The sequence below is a fragment of the Sycon ciliatum genome, chromosome 9, assembly GCF_964019385.1.
Source record: "Sycon ciliatum chromosome 9, ocSycCili1.1, whole genome shotgun sequence".
Taxonomy (NCBI): Eukaryota; Metazoa; Porifera; class Calcarea; order Leucosolenida; family Sycettidae; genus Sycon; species Sycon ciliatum.
Window position 1 is genome coordinate 2,797,175 of NC_088651.1, and position 24,392 is coordinate 2,821,566.

At 47.5% G+C, this 24,392-nt stretch overlaps 2 protein-coding genes across 3 annotated transcripts in view; both read right to left on the reverse strand.

Annotated features, from left to right (window-relative positions):
• LOC135825034 (uncharacterized) overlaps positions 1-24,392 on the reverse strand; it is a 114,024-nt gene that overhangs the window by 19,713 nt on the left and 69,919 nt on the right. The window lies entirely within an intron of this gene.
• Positions 1,313-23,801, reverse strand: LOC135825035 (ankyrin repeat and SOCS box protein 13-like). Its single transcript, XM_065337771.1, has 5 exons — positions 23,564-23,801; positions 15,171-15,313; positions 6,920-7,042; positions 4,518-4,622; positions 1,313-1,908 (listed from the first exon to the last, which is right to left on the reverse strand). Exons 2-5 carry the CDS (start codon positions 15,309-15,311, stop codon positions 1,753-1,755), a joined length of 525 nt encoding a protein of 174 aa, XP_065193843.1. The 5' UTR covers positions 15,312-15,313; positions 23,564-23,801; the 3' UTR covers positions 1,313-1,752.

Below are 24,392 nucleotides of genomic sequence, written 5' to 3' on the forward strand. Positions count from 1 at the left end.
AAGATCGAAGGGGTCGGACTGGTGTCACTGCCAAAGTAGGAGACTTTCAAGCATTTGTTGTTCCTTCCTTGCTTGCCATTGTGACTTGCTGTTTTCTCACAGACTAGCTCCTTGCCAGAATTTCAACCATTTCGAGGGAAAGGCGCAAACGGGAAAAAATCACAATTTGCGTGAGACTCGGCAAGAAGCCGAGTTTTCCGCATCCGCATGAATGCCGCCACCCTCTTGGATCAAGATGCAGATGCGGCTCCTAAAGCGGTGGGAGGTGAATAGACCAGACCCACCACAAAGTGGTCAAAGAAAGCTCTGCACCTGGCACATTAAGCACTTTTCCAGCAGTTTACCTACATAGTCTTTGATTTCTTCGTAGTTTTCAGGAAATGCATTAGCAGAAGTATATTGAAAGGTCTGTTCCATAACCTGCCTCATCTCCTTGATCTGGGTTAGCTCCAGCTTGCAGTAGATGAAGAAGGCAGTCGGCCTTGTTCTTATTAGCGGCATAGTGAAGTGGTGTCCGTTTTTCCTGTGATACAGCCATAGGTACAAGCAGTGATTGACAAATGAAAACTTCTACTGACTTGCAGCACTCAGGGGAAAACTGGGGTATAACTCTGATGGTGTGATTACTGCAGTATATTTTACAAATCAGACAGAGCAGTTCTCAATCATAAGTACTGGTGTGTCCACAATACTGTCTGTACATGACATAGTCTCTACACTACCTATTACAATAATCGTAGAACAGAATGTTCATCAACTTAAATTATCGGAAAGGTTTGGGTTGGCTTTGCTGTGGAGAGATGCCGCATGCAGTCGATATGACCCTGGCAACTGACATAGTGAAATGGTGCCTTTCTCCATTAGAACAACAGTGAATTTTCAGTAACTAAACAACAAAGAACATGGCTACTTGTGTGTCCACTATCACGATTACATAGTCTACACACTATACCCGAGAGACCTCTTTTAGGTACTGGTGTATATCTGTGTAAAACATTAAGTTGCTACAGTGGAGTCTGAACACCCTGAGGAAGGTGTATTTACACAACCTATCACAATAACGGTCAAGCACATGTTTCAACTAAAATTATCGTAAAAGGTTTGGATCAGGAAAAAAGAATTAGTTCAACTCGTAGCTTCCCTTAACATCCCAGGTTTCCTGTGGAGAATTGTGCAGTGGTTAAGATCATTGCAGCACAGGGTAGCAATTTCACAGTTTTGTTTGTTAATGCTTCGTGAGATACAACTTACCTCGTCAAGTAGGTTTGGATTGGCTTTGTTGTCCAGTAGATGTCGCATGCAGTCCACATGAGCCCCCCTCTCATTGGCATAGTGAAGAGGTGTCTTTCTCCACTATAACACAAGTGTATGTTCAACAAGTAGCCAACAAAGAACAGGGCTCACTATGAGAGATGATTGTACACATTGAATGCCACATGTTCGTCTGTGGAGGATACATTGATATGAAAGAGGGCAAGAGGCAGCTTTAAGCCTGTTTATTCCAGAAGTCTCCTCAATTCATCACAGAAATGTGCTCTCCGACCAACCGCAATCACAACACAAGCAACATGATGCTCCGAGTTATGGCATAGAGTGAATCTTCAAATAACTGTTTTAAATGAAAGAGAGAGGGGTGTAGTCAGGATCTGTTGTAACATAATTTTGGAATAAGCATTGTGAAAAAGCTCTGCACCCGGCACACTGAGCACTTTCCAGCAGTTTACCAACACAGACTTTGATTTCTTCATAAAGTTAGTTTTCAGGAAATGCATTAGCAGAGTATATTGAAATGGCTGTTCCATAACCTGCCTGATCTCTTTCATCTGGGTTAGCTCCAGCTTGCAGAAGATGAAGAACGCAGTCGGCCTGGTTCTTCATAGTGGCATCGTGAAGTGGTGTTCGTCTATTCTGTGATACAGCAATAGGTCAAAGCAGTGATAAACAAAAGAAAACTTCTAGTGACGTGCAGCACTCATGGTAAAACTGGTATATGTTGTTGTTGTTTGGCTTTATTTAGAGTGGAGTTCCAAAACAGGCATAAACCTGGCGAAGTGGTCGTTAGTACCAGCCTGGTACTAACGACCACTTCGCCAGGAATGGACTGTCTCACATTCAAAATGCACTGTGACTAGCGACTACCTGCTGAACGTGACCAGCGACCGCATTTTTCTGTCCCAAAGATGATGTTTAACCCGTAGCTAGCGACCGCGATGTAGGAAATCTCCTAGGAGCTTCAAGCAAGATTTGAGTCTTTTTAAAAGACTCAAATGTTGCTTGAAGCTCCTTCTTGAAATTTTGCTGATTTTCCAGACTACTGGCTAGGAGCGCAGCTGAACAAATGAACGCAGGTCATTTCGACTGTGGAGTCGGTGTGGACTGCACTACACCTGTCAAAATTTCAAGTGCTGTCAAGAACCAACATGATAGAAAACGTCTTGGAGAGCGCATCGAAAGCGCTCTCTGATCGATGTTACTACTCGGAGGAGAAACGAAGACTGAGCGGCTCTGTCACCCCAGTCATACAAACGAATCGAGAATGGCACCAAGGAATCCAGAAACAAAGCAGCGCTGCAAGGTCCTGATGCTGAAGGATCGCTTTCAAGCATTCGAGAAGTCACAACAAGGACAATCGGTACGATTGATCGCATGAACAAATTTGAAGCCCAGCGCAAAATGAAACTTCCACGGCGAACGTTTGACTCCTGGCTTCAGAAGTAGCACCTGAATTTGACGTCAGCAAAAAAATAAGTCTTCTCCCTTTCTCTGTCTCTAAGTTACTAAATAAGTCTAAATGTTGTTTGATCTGAAATAAGAATGGCATTGCGCAAGTCCTGGGAAATAGTATTAGCTGCATTTTGACATACATATCATATAATGGGATCCATATATGGTCGAAAGGTGCAAACCTCTAACTAAAGACCACCTGCCACTAAAGACCACTTTTGCTGGAACCAAGGGGTGGTCAGTAGTTACAGGTTTTACTGTATAAAGAGTATTATAGCCCCCAAGAGTGTACAACTCTGCATATGGGGTCTTTGACGGCGAAAACTCACATCACATGTCTCAGGTACATTCACACTACTTACAAACGAAGGATAGCGTGCGCGCAATCCGAATATCTGCAATGATCATGCTGGGGATTTGCATACCCGCAGTGAGTTTCTGTCAGAGAGTGCTTTTTTATTACTCCAGTGCTCGCTAAAAACGAGCTGGAAACATACAACTACGACACTACACCACATGATGTGAGTTTTCGCTGTCGGTGTACCCCATAGAAAGGGTATCATGAGTTGCACACTCTTGGGTGTTTATATACTCTTGATTTTACTCATAAAACTATAGTAGTGTCCTATGAAAGTGTCTTAGAAAAGGACCGTCTATCCAGAGCAGCTAACACGTCATATACTGTCTTTTTGCTGCTTTCTCAGTAAATCTATCTGTCAAGTGGCTGCTAAGAACTCGCAGGCTGGCCAGCAAGAACCTTGGAGGAACTGAGGTGTGAACGGAGCTGTAACCGACTAACAAGTTATCCCTATACCTTCAGGCATGTAGTGTGATGCATGTCACAATAGGCATAACACACCCGTATACCAAACAATAATTATCACTTTGAGCCGATAGGCATACCAACAAAAAAATGGTGACGTCAACAAAAAATTCCCCCGTTGGCGGGGGTATCTGGAGATTGTGCCGGAGAAATCCGGAGTTGCACACTCTTGTTTATCTACTCTTGGTATCATGTATAGGGATAATGCATGCAGGGCGATAGTGCAGGTTCGAATCCCATGCTATGGTTAAAAAACATAGGATAAATGAAAAAGAAGCGGAAGATTCATTGAGACGCCACGAACAAATTCTGTGTCATTTTTTCTTGGCGCTAGTAGTTTTCAGTTTGTGTTTTCGTGTAGCGTGGCTTCGTTCAGTGTCGAAATGTCTTCAGGTTCTCCTTCCGGTTCGGAGGGAGCTGATCATGTCCTGGTGACGGACAATGAGGTGAGTATAGCGGCGGCGGATATCGGATCCACATCAAGTGTTAGTAGGAAATCCGCCTGCAGATCGGTCGGTAGATCCAGATCTATTTCGCTAGAATGTCTCCAGAAGCTGGAGTTATCAGTAGGGCAGATTTTTGCTGCCGTCGAGAGTTTATGTCCCGATTCAATCTGGCGTCGAGCAGACCGATCTGTGGATATCGATGTTCGAGGGCAAAAATGAGTCAGGCCCGGATGAGACGCAATCTCTAACAGATTATGTGACTCGCTCTCTCATTCTACATGATATCCTCTACAGTTCTAACGCATACCTCTCCTCCCTAACATCAGCCCAAAGACGGTTCTATCAGTTCGATTAACATGCATGATGAGCTAGGCAAAAACACATAGCGTAGGGGACTGAGCTTTCAAGCTCTCCCGTCATGTTCAGACACACATTCAGACACCCATTCACACGCACATTCAGATACACGTGTGCACACAGGAACCATGCCAACCAAATATCTATCATAAAACTGGTTTCCTCACAAGATCAGTTACGTTTGTGTGCGCACCGGCATCGAGCAAATACCGTAAACAATCCACGGAGCCTCGACTAACAGCTGCATGAAGAGCACTACCGTAGTGTGGTATCTGCAGGCAAAGTACCAGAAAGTGGAAATGCAACAAACAGAGCAGATACTGAAAGTGATGACATTAGAAGGCAATTCTAATGACTTTTGAGTTGATGTGGGTCCCTAGTTGCCGGAGTGGTGGTTCTGTGCAGTACCGTAGTCTATCATACTGGCCACTGGATATGATGCACACACCTGGTACTATTTTCCCTGTCATGAAGATTACAAGTGATTCGTTCAACACCCTACTTGAAGTACCATTTTAACAGTGAACAAGTACAAAGATTGCGGAAAAGTTGTATCCATCCCAAAACTGCAGCTAAAAATGGAACCTGGTGGGAAAGACCTCATTCGCAATCAGGCGCTGCACTATATGTGTTTTTGGTGTCCGGAAACCACTTTATTTTGTCTAGTCTAGGAAAAGGAAAGGTGTGTCCACTCAACCAACCACAGGCAGTTTACGCAACCGTGGCTTTGTCCTTATTTCGAAGTGAGAAAGAGAGAGTTGCTTTACTTTCAGCTCAATCTTCTCTCCTTTTTCAGTGGAGAGTAGCTGCGGAGATCGATATCTGGTCCGCTCTTGGACTGGCAGTGACGTTCAAGAAGTCTGCTTTGTCACGAAACTTGAGCCAAGCATGCACGATGCAAGTCAGGACAAGGATATGATTGATGGCATTTTCTTCCAAACTATTTAAAGGGGAAGTTAAGGCAAAAATTAGTTGTAGTCTCCGGGGTGCTGAGTCGAATGGTCTTGGTCCGAGAAAGCTGAGACGCTCCCTTCCTACTTGAATCCCAATCGAACTCGCGCACTTCCACCGAAACTGGGTGACTGCGCCCTACGAGATGGGGATTTGTATGCAAAATGTCACTAAAAGCGCCATTTCGTTCTTATAAAAGCACGGATGACCGCGATTGGCCCATATGTTGTAGTCTTTTGGACGCTGAGTCGACTGGTTTTGGTCCGAAAAGGCTGCGATGCAGCGTTCCTCCTTTATTCCCAATCGAACATGGTTGAAGAAGCGGTCACGTGCTCCTGGGTGCCAAAATCACCTGGTCACCACGCCAGCAGGCGACAACTTTCACACCAAGGTTCAACTCGAGTGACAGGACTGCACCCAAAAAAGGTCAAAACAGGCTGTAAGTTGTACCCTGCAGGCACGGTGACCAGGTGACTGGTGTACGCAGGAGCACGTGACCGCTTGTTCAACCATGTTCGATTGGGAATTAGGGGCGAACGCTGCATCGCAGCCTTTTCGGACCAAAACCAGTCGACTCAGCGTCCAAAAGACTACAACATATGGGCCAATCGCGGTCATCCGTGCTTTTATAAGAACGAAATGGCGCTTTTAGTGACATTTTGCATACAAATCCCCATCTCGTAGGGCGCAGTCACCCAGTTTCGGTGGAAGTGCGCGAGTTCGTTTGGGATTCAAGTAGGAAGGGAGCGTCTCAGCTTTCTCGGACCAAGACCATTCGACTCAGCACCCCGAAGACTACAACTGGTGAAATTTTAATTTTTGCCTTAACTTCCCCTTTAAACAAAATGTAGTCTTTGGGTTCTTGCTAGAGGGAGCACATTGAGTTTATTGACAGGCCAGAGCGCATATTCGCAACCTTGCTACTTATTACATCACTCCCTTGAGGTTCACAGTAAACCGTACGTATACTCTCCGGCATCCAGACATCCTAAGGTGTGGCCTGGGCCCACCTGGCTAGGGCCCAACTGTGGCCGGTACAAAAGCCGTTTTACGAAGAATGCTCTGGTATTAAATGATACATCGGCGCCATCGTTCAAGTTACGCCATGCTAAGTTATTGCTAACCACATAACAACAAGTAGACACGAAAATATTCCTACAGCACGAAATTGTCCAGGCACATCCGGAGCCTCAAGAAATCGAACACCCAGTACGAAGTCCATTGGAGAGTAAAGTATGGTGGCCGTGCGTACATCAACATCACCTAGTGATATTCCCTCTACACTAGAGAAAAGTACTCACTCAGTCAACACGATAAATCAACATCTAGTCTCAACCAGTTCTCGAAACTCATGTCCAAATGCTGGCATGAGAACAAATACTTCCTCAGCCTCGACAATGTCACATATCTGTCCCCACCTCGACAGCCTCCTGACTACACCAGCCACACACCCTGCACCGATATAACTGTGACTGCTAGGCTTGAAACTAACACAACCGACACAGGGCATGTATTACTTATTTGTTGCCCGTACAAATGGCCCTGCCATAGCTTTTTTAAGGTTATCAGCGTTCTTCTAAACGATGGTCCATTACACTTACACTGACAGTACACTTACAGTTGATACCGTAGGCAAACTGTAATACCCTTGATGGTTCAGCATGTGCTTGTCAACAGTGCTTGCCAAGAACTTAACAACAGAAGTAGCTTTGTGGCTGCAGGCATCCTTCAGTAACATTGCCTGCAAGAAAACATAACACAGCACAGTAGAACAGAGTGCACTGAAGTTAAGAACAAACAACAGAGCAGAGAGCACTAACAACTAGTCGTTTCAGTGCTACCGACAAGAATATCTCGCCATGAAACAATACAGCATATCAAATAGCAAATGACAATAAATATAGTAGAGCGCCGACTACTCACATCGCTTGATGTGCAGGCTATTTCCAGAGGGTTCGAATGAGAAAAATGGTCGGATAAGGGAGCAGTCATACATAATCTAAACCATGCATATTCCCTCATGTCAATCCATGCATGCACCGACGCCGCAGAACCAGGCAGAAGGACGATCCAAACAGAGTAAAACTGGAGAACCTTTTTGTTCCATTCTCGCAGGGTTATACAGGGAATCATGAAAAAACTCAAAGACTACAAAATATAGGCAACGAGTTTGTAAGAGATTAAATCTAACATTTCACGAAGCGGAAATTAAAGGGGTGAAAATGGGTGACTAAAAGGGCACATTTACTCAGTGGGTGAAAATAAAGAAGGCAGGAGAACACATCACATGGTACTACTTGTACTAAAAACACTCACGAGGATTAGCACCACTGCAAAGACAACACATTCTCCTTTTGTACACACAGCTCAAGGAACAGCTTACACATGTACAATACATGTACTTCCAAAACACACACACACACACACACACACACACACACACACGCACACACACACACACACACACCTGGCCTGGTGTACAGCTGCCAAATGCTTGGCCACGCCGCCCCCGAGACAGGGGAGAGTAGAAGAGAGAGAGAGTTCGAGAGAAGTCAGCACTGCCACAAGGAAGCCGCTCCGCCACGACACCGTCCACGATTGCAATTGTGTCGCCGAAAGCCAGGTGTTTGGATGGCTTGACGCTCCCCGACACAGACACACACACACGCACACGACCTTTGACCTTTGACGCCCATCGCCGGAGGCAATGATAGCAATGCTACAGCAGAAGCCATAGCAACTTGTGCTGGGATTGCACCATTCAACAGCTTGCAAGGCTGAAGAATTGACCGTCACTATTCAGCCTGATCTACACCATACAGCTATTTGAAGTGACTTTTTCTGGACAGTGAATCCCTAATTTTGGTCTTTTCATTTTTTTCCCTGCACACACATCACATACTCTGGCATGCACTGGCTGTTGGTAACAACCCAGGACAATGAAAGAAAAGTCAGGAATAGTCTGAGAAAGAGAAGAAAGACGTGTGTGACCATAATCGCCGGGAATCGAACCCGCAACCTATCGATTGGAAATTGCTGCACATACCACTGCACCATATGGACACACACACATACACATACACACACACACACATACACACATACACACATTGGACATTGGACGCCAATCGCTAGTGTGATGATAGCGCGCGAGCTGAGCAATGTGGGGAGTGACACTTCAAGTCACTCGCCCGGCGAAATGTTCCTCCACACATGCACTGAAAACTCTTCCCTGGCCCTGCCGGAGGACGACGAGACAACTTCCTCCACTCTCCCCTGTCTTGTGCCACATGATACCAGTCACTTTCCGGGATCGCCATAAGGCCAGGTCAGATCCAGCGACATCATGCCATCTCTTCTTGTGGCCACGACTGGGGCTCCGCGACGGAAGTTCCCCGGAGAGGACCTGCTTGGGGAGACGGCTGGAATCCATCCTGTGACCAAGCCATCGAAGACGTTGGCATCGCAAAAGCTCACCAATGTCTGCTGTGAGTCTGACTCGCTTTTCAATCTCCTCGCTGGTGAGCCTGTCCTGCCACTGTGTAGAGCAGGATGCCCAAGGATAGCACGACTGCACGCGTGATGGAAGACGTTCAGCCGCCGCAGGTGTGTCACCTTCAGTGCCCAGGTCTCGGCACCGTAAAACAGAGTAGTGAGTACAATGGCCGTATACACCAGTCTCTTCGTGCGTATGGATAGGGGCTTGTATTGGGAAATGGGCATCTGCAAGGAGCCAAAAACACGTGACGCCTTAGCCAGCTGCACTGCTACCTCGCCCTCCAGTGAACCGTTATCGTCCAGAGAACCACCGAGGTGGGTAAAACTGGCCACCTGGTTAATCACATCACCAGACTCCAGATGTATGCCACACCGAGCAGAGTCATCACCCACGGCCATCACCTTCGTCTTGGAAGTGCTCACGGTCAAGCCCTAACGCGCAGTGCAGCTAACAAATTCCTTTGCTAGGATGTCCACCCGACACTGAGACGGTGCGTTAAAGGGGAAGTTAAGGCAAAAATTAAAATTTCACCAATCGTAGTCTTCGGGGTGCTGAGTCGAATGGTCGTGGTCCGAGGAAGCTGAGACGCTTCCTTCCTACTTGAATCCCAATCGAACTCGCGCACTTCCACCGAAACTGGGCGACTGCGCCCTACTAGATGGGGATTTGTATGCAAAATGTCACTAAAAGCGCCATTTCGTTATAATAAAAGCACGGATGACCGCGATTGGCCCATATATTGTAGTCTTTTGGACGCTGAGTCGACTGGTTTCGGTCCGAAAAGGCTGCAATGCAGCGTTCTTCCTTTATTCCCAATCGAACATGGTTGAACAAGCGGTCACGTGCTCCTGCGTACGCCAGTCACCTGGTCACGGTGCCTGCAGGGTACAACTTACTGGCCTGTTTGACCTTTTTTGGGTGCAGTCCTGTCACTCGAGTTGAACCTTGGTGTGAAAGTTGTCGCCTGCTGGCGTGGTGACCAGGTGATTTTTTGGCACCCAGGAGCACGTGACCGCTTGTTCAACCAGTCCGTGATGTAGAAGTCAGCGAGTTGACTCTTGCCATCGTAAGAGCACGGAATAGGACGGGTTCCGCATTGCTTTATCTTGGATCCGCCGTATGCTGTGAGGGTGGTACTTGACGGCTTCACGGACTTCGGCTTTGGGTATCCGTTTGGTCCGACGTGCTGGGGGAACATTTGGCAGAACAATCTCAGCGGCAAAATATTGCCCTGGGCGCCCGTATCCACCTTGGCTCTCAAGGTGGCCGGTCTGTTGGTGTTGTCCAGGCTGACATTGAGGGTCGCGAACACCTCTCGCTCTAGTGGCGGTTGGTGACGCTCGACGCTGTCGATGATGGCGGTTGGTGACGCTCGACGCTGTCGATGATGACGGCGCCGAAATGCAGTGCGTCGAAGCGTCTCCGTGGGCTGGGGCTCCTCTGGGAGTAGCGCTCCCGCGGGCTGGGGCTCCTCTGGGGCGCCAGCGTCCGCGTTGCTGGCCCCTTCCAGGTGCCTCGCCTCTCCCCTGCGAACGGCATACGTTTGCCCCGTGATTCGCCTTCCCGCATTTTTTGCAGGTGGAGCCGTGCGCTGGGCACTTGCTTGGGTGGTGGGTTCGTCAACATTTGCCACAGTCTGCGTGTCCCACAGATTTGGAAATGGCGTGAACCGTTTCAGGTAGACGGCTGCTGCTGGTGGCGGTGGACAGCAGCTCCATGTGGCGCTGTGTTGCATCATAAGTACGGGCCTTGTCAAGCGCTTTGTCCAGAGTCAAATCACTACCACCCTTCAGCAGGCGTTCTTGCACTTTCGAGTGCTTCGTCCCCACGATTAGCTGTTCTATCAGGCGATCGTTAGTCTCCTGAGCGTCCCTGAACTTGCACTTGGACGTCTTCTTCTTACACCTCGCAAAGAAATCATCTACAGACTCGTCGGGTTGCTGGCGGTATTTCTGAAGCTCAAACCGAGCCAGTCGTGCATTTACCCGTGGCTGCAAATGCTTATTAAATTTCTTGAAGACGGCAGATACTTTGGATTTGTCGCTTGCATTATCCCACTCGAAACTATTGAAAGCATCAACACCAGTTCTCCCGATCCATAGCATGACATAGGCAACCTTTTCCTTGTTGGACTTGTCGGAAAAGGGCAATGGAAAACTAGAAGGCAGTATTGTTGGAACCGCTCGAATTCGTCAGGTAAATCTGCGGCTTGCCAATCCATCGACGGCGGGGTAAATCCGGCTGCTTCTGCCATTTTACCTCTTGCATCGATGGCGCTACTGCGACAATTCTAGGGCGTTTATTTAGTTTACTTCTGGCACCATGTTTCGGGGTAAACAAGTTAGTTGTTTACGACAGGATTATATTCTCACTTGGCAATTGTAGGAAAATCATAAGAACCCCGACATCTAAGGGATCCTGCATGAAAGTAGGCAGCTGCGAGATGCGTATCTCGCGCATGCTCTTGCATGGCTACGTAATGCATTACATCACAATACAACAGCGTCTACCCACTCCTGCGGCACTTGGCCGGCACGTCACACATCTCCGAATAGCTCCACAAGCTTGTTGTTCTGCGACTCACCCCCTGCATTTACCATCTCCGGCAAAACGCCCGAAGCTCCAGCAGCCTTGCCATTCTTCAAGCGAGCAACGGCGCGACACACTTCGCGCAGCGTGGGAGGTTCAGCGAGGTCTTCGGCAAGCGGTAGCTGAGGGATACCATTCAGCGCGTTCGGTGTCCAAGTGCTCATGACGTTGAGCACTCCAGAGAAGTGCCTTCCCCAGCGCTGGCCCTGCTCACGCGGTGACGTGCATATATTTCCGTTTTCGTCAACGATCGCTGGTGTCCGTAGTGGTTGAAGGCCGCGCCCAGCAGACTGGAGGTCATGGATACATTTCCACATGACAGCGCCATTGAAACGGGCGTTGGTGGCCACCTGAGCTTTAGCTTTGATCCAGTCCACTCTGGCCGTATCGATTGCTGCGCGTGCGTTCGAGCGGGCTGCCTTAAACTCCTGATGAAATGGAGTGTCTCGCTGCTGGCCAACGGCGAAGCCAATCCTCGTAGGCCGCATTCCGCGTGTCCAGTAGGTGTGGGATGTTTGACAGGGCTTCCTGGAACCAGTCTGGCTGACGCTGTTTGGAAAATCCAAGGGCTGTGGATGCAGCAGTGTCAAGGGTGGACTTGATAGAGGACAATTTCTCACTAATGTTGGCATTCTCGAGCCAGTTGGGTTGGCCTTATCCTTGATCACTGCCTGTTAGATATCGGAAGGCGTAGGATCTTCAGGGGAAGACGTGCGACGGTCCTTTAGCTACACACACACACACACCCACGCACACACACACACACACACACACACACACACAGAAACACACTCTCTCTCTCTCTAACACACACACACACACACAAACGCACACACACACACACAAATGCACACACACACACACACACACACACACACTTGTACTTGTTGCTCACTGCCAAAACTGGTCGCGTGGGTCTCCCCGGGAGAGGGGAGAGAGACTCAAAAGGAATCTTGGAAAGATGACTCAATTGGCTATTGAATCGCCCAACGGCCGACACCCCCTGAAATCCCCAAAACTCTGGGTGGACTTGAAAATAATCTCACTTATAGGCTCACCACACCTCAGTAAGTGTGTGAGGACAAGATGCAGAAAAAAGGATTGACGGCATCAGTGTATCCGTCCCGGGATCCAACTGCAGTTACCCCTGCCCCCAGTGAAGGTAATACTTGCTACTAGTGTGGGTGGCTAAATCAGAGTGGATCTGATAAAAGCTTCACTAGTACCATTGACTGCACAAGAGTTAATCTAGCCAGAAGCAGTCCATGGGTAACAGGTATGTATACTTCAAGTAGAAAGTATATGAACCCTGGAACCAACAAAGGTGGCAGGTACAATATTACACCTTCAAGCAGCCGAGTCCGTTGCCAACAGACCCAGGACAATCAGGCATAAGTGTACCGACGAACCGAACTAGCTGGCGCCCCCCCCCCCCCCCACACACACACAATTTGACGCCCATCGCCAGAGGTGATGAAAGCGATGCTAAAGCAGAAGCCATAGCAACTTGTGCTGGGATTGCATAATTCAACAGCTTGCAAAGCTGAAGAATTGACCTCCACAATTCAGCCTGGTATATACCACACAACTATGAAGTGACTTTTTCTGGCCAGTGAATCACTACTTTTGGTCTTTTTTCATATTTTTCCTACACACACATCACATTACATACTCCGCCATGCACTGGCTGTTGGGAACCACCCAGGAGAATGAAAAAGAAGGCAGAAGGAGTCTGAGAAAGAGACCGTAGTCGTCGGGAATTAAACCCGCAACCTCTCGATTGGAAATTGCTGCACATACCACTGCACCATAGGGGACACACACACACACACTCACACACACACACACACACACACACATACACACTTGTGCTTTTTGCTCACTGCCAAAACTGGTCACGTGGGTCTCCCCGGGAGAGGAGAGAGAGACTCAAAAGGAATCTTGGAAAGATGAGTCAATTGGCCATTGAACCGCCCAACGGCCGACACCCCCTAAAATCCCCAAAACTCTGGGTGGACTTCAAAATGATCCCACTTATGAGCTCACCACACCTCAGTAAGTGGGTGAGGACAATGTGCAGAAAAAGGATCGACGGCATCAGGGTATCCATCCCGGGATCCAACTGCAGTTACCCCTGCCCCCAGTGAAGGTAATACTTGCTACCAGTTTGGGTGGGTAAATCAGAGTGGATCTGATATAAGCGTCACTAGCACCATTGATTACACAAGAGTTAATCTAACCAGAAGCAGTCCATGGTTAACAGGTATGTATACTTCAAATAGAAAGTGTATGAACCTTGAAACCAACAAAGGTGGTAGGTACAACAATACACCTTCAAGCAGCCGAGCCTGTTGGCAACAGACCCAACACAATCAGGTATTCAGACACACACACACACACACACACACACACACACATACACACACACACACACACACACACTGGCCGTGTATCACGGCTTCGTCCGGCCCCTGCTCGAGTACGCTCCCCTTGTCTGGATGGGAGCTGCTCCCACTAGCCTTGAACACCTTAACAGAGTGCAGAGGCGTGCCCTCCACATCCTGGGACCCAACATCTTGCTACAGAGCCTAGAGGCCCGACGGACAGTGGCGGCACTGACTTTCGTCTACAAGCTGCTGGGCCAACCAGGTCCTCCTCTGCTGAGATCCATGGTCCCCCCTCTCGTCGTCCACCATGCCGCACCTGTAACCCGGAGACAATGCCAACAGTCTGCTTCACACCCCTTCCAACTGGAAAATGTTCTCCCTCCAGGCGCTCCTAACTACCTAAGACGCGCCTTTCCATACAACATCATCAACACCTGGAATGCGCTGCCATCCTCCCTCTTCACCAAACCACCATCTCCTAAGGGCCTACAATCCTTCAAAGTGAACGTCCACTACCATCTTCGCCGAAGCCAGTGGCTTTGGGCCACAGACTCCCTCTAACAGTTCAGAACTATTTCCATCCTGAAGCTCCCCCCCCCCAAGCATTGCATGATGTTCACTGCATCTGAACTGCCTTTGAATCTATTTTTCTCTCTTCTTGTTCTCTCTCCACCCCCCTCCCCCCTCTCTCTCTCACTCACTCACTCTCTCTCTCTCTCTCTCTCTCTCTCTCTCTCTCTCTTTTTCTCCACCCCCCCCTCTCTCTCTCTCTTTCTTTCTCCTCATCCATTCTACCTCACCTTCTCTTGTCTTTATCGCTCTAAATCACCCCCTTCTTTTAGGCTATGGTGCGCAAGCTCACGTTAACGCCGAGACCATAGGTCGGTGTTGTGGGCTTGCCTCACCAGCACAGGCTTGCTTTGCAGCCCCTACTCTCCCTGCTGTTTTGTCATTGTATACTCTGTTGTCTTCTCCCCTTCTGACGAGTAGGTTGTGTACTTAGTAAAAAAAAAAAAAAAAAAAAAAAAAACACACACACACACACCTCAGACCTCAGACATGCCCATCGCGGAAGCGATGATAGCGAACAGCTATGTTAGACATAGCAACTTGTGCTGGGATTACACCGTTCAACAGCTTGCAAGGCTGATGAATTGACCACCACTATTTTTAGCCTGGTATCCACCACACAGCTGTTTGAAGTGACACACACACACACACACACACACGCGCGCACACACACACACACACACACACACACACACACGCACACACACACACACACACCCACACACACACACACACACATTATATACACACACTGAGCCTGACACTCATGTGACAACACTTGCCCTTGCAGACAGATTGTAGCACAATTCTAAAGTTCTGCATACCAACAATGGATTATCATTGCCATCCTTGTGAAGTTTGACTTCTTCTTTGAAAACACCGCCTTCAAGTATCTTGGCTTTTAGATCCTCTAGGTTATCCTGCCTGGCGTACCGAAGGACCTGGGAACCAATCACCGGTGCCATCACTGTAAGGCACATAAAAAAACATACCCGCCCAACACACCATGTCAGAATACCACATCGTAATGAAGAGCCCGGTCTCTTATAGTGACTCCGATTAAGGGTCACAAGAAATACACTGTAAGAATAACCGAGCCTCTTAGAATGACCTGGATCAAAGGTTATCAAATATATAATAAAGAGGTTGCACACAACGAAAATTAATAAGATACTGACCGTCGGGGTTCAATGAACGGAAGTTACTGCAAAGATTCGTCCAAAAGAGACCGAGACAGAGCAGATCTACTGTTTTTCGTCACATGGAGTACTATAATACTGATATTTTACAACTCCCTGCCTTGACTCTTTCCGTACCTGCCGCGCTAGCGTCGACCTACTACGAAACATTTCACACATTGTGCGCAACCTCACGGTTTACGATTTTTCGTAACTTCTTTCGTTAAGTTTTTCGTTACTGTGCTACGCATTTTCATCTTGCGCAACCTCTCTAATGATCTAATGATAGCCGAGCCTCGAGTAGTGAACCGGATCAAGGGTTAGTAGAAATAATAATATATAAAAAAGGCGACGTGGAGTCAATAATCTTAATAATGCAATGAATAAGATTATGTGCACCCATATCACAACCATAGCGACGAATAAAGTATTCCAGAACGGTTTCTTGCGACAGTTATCAATGGAATTCGTGACTAAAGAGAATGATGAAACTACAATAGGATCTATACCCTTGGAATGAAAAACGAGGATACAAGCATAGTAAGAAACATAGCACAAACTTCGGAAAATTGCACTGGTAATAAAACTAGACAGGTGAGAAATGATAGGAAATTCAGCAAGTGCAGTGTGACAATGTACATGCATGTGCAAGTGTGTGTGAGTGCGAATTTACTGAAAGAGTATAAGTGCGGTGACATTTTCTTTTTGTTTACAAAGATTTGGATCACGAATACGAATTCTGGGTCCTCCTGACCAAAGCGTGGCAGACCACGTAAGCACTCGAAGCCACTGTCCGTTCCGGCAGAGGCTTCTGCTCCACAAACGGTGTCTCCGAAAAATCAACACAGCACGCAAAACTCGAGAACAAACATTAATATTGTAAAAGAAAACGTACACTGTGTCTCATCCCCATTATCAGCGATTGATGGTATGCCGGACGCAGACAAATGCAACACGCCAAAGCTGAGAAGGAGCAAATGGCTGGCGGCAGCTCGGTTTGCAGAGATGTCTGGGAAGATGCAACGAAACTCTCCGGATCTGGATGATGCCAACGGAAGGGTTGACGGCTGTCAGGTGCTTGGCAATGGCAAGCAAAGACCGGTCAGGAAGAGAACGCAATGGCAGCGGGAGGAGGAATATGGAAGCGAGCTGTGCAGCAGGTTCGGCTTAATTCCCTCTGTGCTGCGCTGATGAGTCCACAAAGGACGAAACAGTTGTCCGCAGATTGAGTATTGATAACGTCCAGTTTCTTGCTGGCAAGAACTGGCGATTGGCCGCGACGATCGTGGCCAAATACGTCGACAGGCACTCGTGAAACGCGGTGAGGAACAGTGGAACACAGACCATTCATGAACACTGTCCAGGTCTCAACTCAATACAAGTGCTACCGTCATGCAGCCCACGAAGCACAGGTCTGGGTTCGGATTCAAATAAGCGCTAGTGCGCCAGAAGAGCAACATATGAGGGGCTACGGAGTTGGAACGTCGCCGGAGCTGCACTGACTGCAACTGTATCGGGCAGCAAGAAATCGAAGTCCACGAACTCACCTATCTGGACACGATCGAGAAGGGCCCGTATAGGAAAGTCAGGTTCACCTGCTGTTGGTGCTGCATGCGCATTTGGCGGTCGTCACTGCACCGGGCTCCCAGTAGGGTCCGGCCTGCTGGTGGCGAGCGGCGATACAGATCCAAGTAGAGCGAGGAGAAGCTGGGTGGCGGTGGTGACGGCAGTGGCGTTGTTACTTCCAACAGAAAATCAAAGTCCACGAACTCGCCTCTCTGGATACGAATTACGATCGTCAGGCTCGCGCCTGCTGTTGCAGTGATGGTGCTGCGTGGCGGCCGTCGCTGCGTTCGCAGTAGGCGGGCAGCGGAGCCAGGTAGAGCCAGGTAATCCGGAAAGGCTGGACGCCGGTTGGTGACGACGACATTGTTTCAATGCACGAACAAGGGGCGCTGAGATCGCGTGGAGGTACTTCATATCAGGAAACCTGATGATGGCGCAAGCTAAAAGTCCACAGTCGACGTTCCACTGTAGACGACGACATTGTTTCAGGCACCAACAGGCGTCATTGAAGTCTGAATTTGAAACGTAGAGATACGAGAATGCAAGCTTGAAAGTCTTAACGAAAGGAAATTGTTTGGGAACACATGTTCCGCAAGTTGCACACTCGAAAGTCCAAACACCAATGACATGCAAGAGACATTGTACAGCATTTTGAAGGGCGCGTGCTCACGTGACTCGCGCATGCGTGCAGGTTGGGCCAGCTCGCTGGGCTGGCTGCTAACTCGCGTTACCATGCTAACGCTAATTAAAAAATGATATCAGTTATCCAATATATCCAGTTATCAAACATGCCTCTGATTCCCAAAGTGGTCGGATAAGTGACATTCGACTGTTGTTGCGTTAAGATTGTTTTCGTAGGTGCACAGCATGATTGTTTGTCTCACTACACAGTTCTAGCGTTACAATTAGTTTCTCACCCGCCGTTGCACTTAGCTCTCACTTCACTTCTATTGTCTCACCTTCCCTCATTCTATTTTAGCACTTTATTTTGTTCTCGTAACACGTTATTGAATGTATATTTAGTCATTGTTCAGCATGGTTACTCTTCAGTCACGACTTTCCACTGATGAATGTGACAAAAAAAAAATTTGGAAAACTTTCATGACTTCGTTGTTGTGTGGTGATGACAGCAGAATTTGTTCTCTTTTTTTGCTATTATAATTATTTGCTTATGAGTGTTCTTTTACCTTGCTGAATCCTAACTATTTGATTTCTTTTAGATTTAAAGCTTGTTTCCATGCCAATTTCACATACATTGTATCTCCATACTTGCCAACCATGCCGGTTTTCCCGGTATTATACCGGGAAACTACGGTCACTATCGGCCTTTGGGGGCTTTTTGACTTTCATCGAAAAACTACCGGTATTGGCACTGAACCATGATGAGTGTTCATAAAAACGTTGTTTTGTGGTGTGACAAGGGCACATGCGGCCCTGCATTTCACAGAATCACACATGTACATTGTACATGTAGGGGCGATCTGACAATAAAGAAACTCAGGTTTTGGTCCCCTTATTAGCAATGAGTAAGAAATGAATAACAAAATTGACCAAAATTGTCAAAAGATTGCGGAAAATACGCAAAAATAATCAAAAATTGCCCCAAAAAAGCGAAAATGGCCAAAATTGGCAAAAACCAGGGAAATAAGGGAAATGAAAGAAAATTAAGGGAAACTGGGTGTGTGACTAAGGGATTTGCTTTGGCTGGGTTGGCAAGTATGTATCTCTCTTTTCCGGGCGGTCCCAGACCAGACACTGCCTATGACTTTGAATTGTCCATAACTCTGAAATGTCCATAACTCTCAATCACATACATTTGCATGTGGAAGAGCCAGAGATCTGGCATATGACATCAATAGTTGCACAAATGTTGGCAGATGAGTAGTAATATTACCACTAGAACCCATCCACAGGGTGCATGGTATACCTACAGTGTAGGTGCTCGTAACTTTGAGGTCCGGGTTAGAGAGACACGAGTGTACTAGTGCAGATTTAACGTTGTTAGTACGACATCGGTTACAAAACAACCGTGATTAGCAAACAAAGATCTAAAATCCCCTGACAACATGTGTACATTGTGTAATGGCAGTACACACTACACAGAGCACCATGCATCATTCATTGTCACTTATTCCCGTAGCTATGCAGAAGACGTTACTTCAATAACGTCTGGCGCTAGCCCGGGTCCACACAGCTTTAATTTGGTGTTTGTCTGTTTGTGTGTTTGTGTCACGCCTGCCGCTATCCCGTATCTGTCCCGTACCGTACCGTACCATCAAACACAGCTGGCCACATACAGCTGGCCGCACTATTCAAATAGGGCTTTCAAATGCAAGATCATAACGTGAAGCAACTTGGAAGAATGAGTATGAATGCGAAGTGTATGGGGGAATGCATGTAGGGCGATAGTGCGGGTTCGAATCCCAGGTATTAAATGCCTGAAAAAATACTTCCTCCGTATACAAAAACTTCGTGACTTTTTTTTGAAAGCTGCGCACAGCTCTGGAATTGTTCCGTTTGACTCGGAATAACACTTGTGGCATTGGCTAACCTGTTTACAAGCTATATACAAAGAAAAAAGCAACTCAGACGAATGAGATTGAGTTTTTTCAGAGTCTTCGTCGCTCATGTCATTGTCACCTGACGACGCCGACTCCACATCGCCCACAGTCGCTGCTTGCGCTCGCATTTCGTTCAGATTCTTGTAACCTGCAGTGATAATCCGACGCTGGACTTTGACTACGTCCTCTTCATCTCTAGAGCTGTGTACGAATCAGTGTCGACTATATTCAGTTGTTCCAACCCGCGACCTCCATTATGCCGTGAAACGAGTCGTACAAGCACATCCACAAGCTTCGCATTTTCTCGCCAGCATTCTACAATGGCTTCGAGGAGGTCCCTGCGATTCCCCTTGGCGACAAAGGAGACGTCTGACTGGAGAGAGGCGAAGAAAGCCAGGCCATCGACATTCTGATCCTGAGTCTGCGCTGGTTGCACGACGACTGAAATGTTTCATCTTGCCGTGCGAGCGAAACAAATCTATGTTCTCACGCCGCGTAGATCTACGGGGCCGCGCACCGCAAGTACGAGCCTGGCCAGTTTCAGGGCAGCGAGTGCCGCGTGACTCCGTGTTCCAGCCACGAGCTACACTTCGTCATTGTGTCAGTTTCGAGCAAGTAAGTGTTAGTTTTTTTTTATTTGACTCTTGAGTTTCTGTCGGCAACGTCCTCACACGCAGGGCGCCCGTGGAGAATCTGTTCGGGATCAACCAAACAAACCTCGACATGGACGCGGGTTTTCGATGACAGCCTTTGGCGCCGTTCGTTGAACAGGTTCTTGCTCAAAAACACTGTTCAAAAAAAGTCACGAAGTTTTTGTATACGGAGGAAGTAGGAAAATTGAAAATTGTATAACATCCCTTTTCTTTTTTTGCCGTCATCAAGCCGGTAGATGGTGTCGTATTACCCTGTCCCATACCGTACCGTACAATCAAAGACGGCTGGCCACAATGCATATTCAAATAGGGATTTCAAACACAGGATCATAACGTGAAGCAACTTGGAAGAATTAGTATGTATGCGAAGTGTATCGGGGGATGCATGCAGGGCGATAGTGCGGGTTCGAATCCCAGGTTATGTCTAAAAACAAAAAGTAGAAATATAAGAATTTATAACATCCCTATGCTTTTTTTGTCTAGGTCATCAAGGCAAAAAAGCATAGCTTAGGGCCCTGAGCTTCCAAGCTCTCTCGTTGTTTCATGCCCATAGCCAACGAATGATGCATGGTGTTCTGTGTCGTGTGTAAGATAGCTCTATTTGAGCACTCTACCGAGCCGGAGGAATCTCATTTGTATAATGGTAGTATATGCAAATCCGGATAAGAGACAATTCTTTTGTAGAAAAAATTCATTATAAAAATCACCTTTAGCTGTCTGACAGGTTCGATTCCCAGTCATTACAAGACAAAGCAAATGACCATGGACTACAAAATTGCTCAGATAGTCCAATGTTCCCCTGCCAGTAGCTAGGCGGAAAGTTTGAATGTGATTTGTCTGGATTTGTTTTTTTCTAGCTCCTGTAGCTCGATCAATGTTTCATGTTGTCTTGTATAGGAGGGGTTTGATGAAAATTGTTTTACAATGGGTTGTCTTGTACAGGGGTCAGGGGAAAACTTTATCTTGCTATGGGGAAACAGCGTTCCTTATCTGGATACAGTATGTAGTTAGCCAGTGCAGGCTGTCGTAATAAAACGACTCATCCGTGTTCCATTCCCGTGCATGGTACATGCATGGTGCGACGGCACAATGACAGCTGTCGCAAATCACACTGAGTATTACACGTGTTTTTTGGTGATTCCTGGTTAGCTGCTAGCTTTTCCCTACTCGAAGATGTTGCTGCCGCGAAATCTGGGGGTTTGTTTTCGTCCTGGCGAAAACCGTGTTTTGATCCGTTGAGGGAGACGAGAGATACAGTGCGAAGACATACGATCTGTCCGAGAATCGGCGAAGAAGAAAGATTCGCAGGCGACCCGTAGTGGTTGGGAACAGAATGGAACATATACCAGTCGATGCCTGTCATGGTAGGGATGACTGCTACGAAGTTTTAGCCCCATGCTCCCCAGCGCTTTTTAGCGCCCGACGATAATTACCAAATTTCATCGATTTTCCATGTGGATCAAAGCATAGTCTCCTCAATCTTCTCCAGTTGAGCAGAGTCTGGACGCTACAATGTCGAGACGCGAAAAGAGAACATGCATGACCACACAGGAGCGTCACATGCAGCTGCATTCTGCCTTGACGAAGCTGAGAACAACACCAGCACCACGCATTTGGAAGACATTTCGAAGAAGACGAAGAACTACAATCATATCTGCGTTCAAAAAAGCCTCTGTACTGTGCAGTATGCATGCGTGCATGCGCGAAGCACGGGGTCCGCGGATCAACTTCGTTCAAAAATCATTGTGCCACACGGGTTGTATGATTTGTGTGCGATCATGGCCTTTCTTCTTGACAAACAAAACTGAAGTTTTTCGATCTTCAAATCGCCATAGCGTCCTTGTCATGACTCCAAATCAGCTGAAACTTTGCAGGAGGAATGAAAATGCCATGCTGAATCGATTGGTACCATTTTCGAAGGGTTTCCTTGAAAAATAAAATTTAGCCTGCACTGGCTAATGTAGTATGTACGAGTATATGATGTACTGTCGCGGACATGGAAATCCAGTCGATTGACCGGGGGCCGGCGCCCTCAGCGCCTACAGCACAGTGCACATGTTGATCCGATGCGACCAGCATAATAATGTCATGCATGTGTGTACTGCTTACCCATGGCTGCATGGCCAGCGCCCTGGGGCCGCTAGACGTGCGACCAGATTTCCATGTCCAGGACAGTAGACCCAGGTGCTCGAAGTCCGTACACTTTTACAGTGTGTGTTTGCCGAGCTGAAACTCACGCTAGCAATGATCACTTGCCAGAATCCTGCTCGTGGATGGAAGGTATCTTGTCCAAGTTTGTTCTGAGGCCAGGCTCGATTGAACCAGGCCATCTTTCGATCCGATCTGTTTCTCTGGATTTCGCTCATTTTTCATATCAAATTTTGGTGTCGCAGAGGGTACTCTAAGTCCGTACTGATCAGAGGTGACTCGAAATACACACATATTTCTGCTAATTGCTAACTTGCAATCCCTCGGTTACGACGAAAGTACCGAAGGGATATGTTTGGCATGTGCCTCCACCAGTATTTCTTGCAAAAGCGTAGTTTGTTGCCGCAATGCAAGCTGTTTTTAGTCGGCTCAGAGAAGAAGCAGCTGCGCTGTGAAAACCGCGGGAAAACAGTGGTGGAGATGCCAGGAGTGTCAACCTTTCTGCAAGGATTGTTGGTTCTCTGTAAATTCTTCTCCTCTGGCCATTGTCCGCTCTAAGCTGGCTCTTGATGATTGAGTGAAGGTCTGTTTGACGCTGTGTCCGTTCGAAATCGGTCTTGGCAAAGTAACTTTTTGCATGAAATGTAACCCAATTTGTATTCGTATGGACACTCGAAAACCCACTCCCGGGCCCGATCCCGTGGTATGGGACTTCTGCTTATCGTAGATCCCTGAAAATTGGTACGCGAGGAGAACATACCACACTGTCCCCTCCATAAAATATTTGAGTCGAATACAATAACAGAACATGAAATTATGGGCGTACGAACTTAGGATACCATGTACGGACTTCGAGCACCTGGGTCTACTCAGAAGAACAGCAGAAAAATATGCATGTCGTGTTCGTAAGCAATACTCGTTAAAATAGTAAAAATCTATAAAACGAAAATGCTGAATCCTCACCCCCGAGGTTGTCTGCTAGTAACAGGGTAGACCAGGTAGACTTACAGTCACTTTTCTACCTAGTGCGGTAACAGCGCACGCATTCCCGGATACACTGTACATATGTGGTATGTTCAGGAAACACCAAAATTAATATCGTAAACTTTACCTGCCGATGCTGCACATGCACAATGCAGCTGGCAATTGATAGTGGCTCCTCCAACTCCACGGTCCGGTGAGGGCCGCAAGGAGTCTTCACTTCCCCGCAGAACTACCACGAGCTCGTCACAAAACGCTATACAAAATGACCAGCTCAAACACCGCACAGCCTTCCTGTTCCATTACCGACTGTAAACAAACCAAAATGAACCCTGACTGCACTGGGAGTCTGGGTGGTACGGCGCGGTAAGTGCCTTGGAGTTGGAAACAAGAAGCTGGCATGACTCACTTTTTTCTTCTGGGAGGAGCTCTGTAGACGTGTAGTCGCGTGCGCAGGGGCCTGACGAGCAGGCTGTGCTGCAGTGCTAGCTGTGGATGGTAGACCGACCGTACGCGTTGTAGACTTGTCACGACTGACACAAAAAGTAAATCCTGACCCGGTCTGCACGTAGACCTACGTCTACATGACTGTATACATCAGTACATCAGGTACATCAATGGTAACATGGGCATGGTCATCATGGTCATGGATATCGCGATCGCGATACGCGAATGACTGTTGCCAGTGTTGGGACATTCTTCCAAAACATGACGTCACAGAATTCGTAAAAAAAGACAACTTTTGTCGCAAGCGGCTAGCCTGTCGCGCTCCCGAGACTCTTCTTGGGCGCGCTCGAGCTGCGAAGCGCGACACGCGAGCGCGACTCAAGCTGTGTCACCTGGTCACGTGTGTGTCGAATCTGACCGTCAGATCGCCTTCGATTATTTATTGTCGTGTACTGTAAATATACAAAAATTTCGGCGCTGCAAAATTTCGGCACTTCACGATTTTTGACATT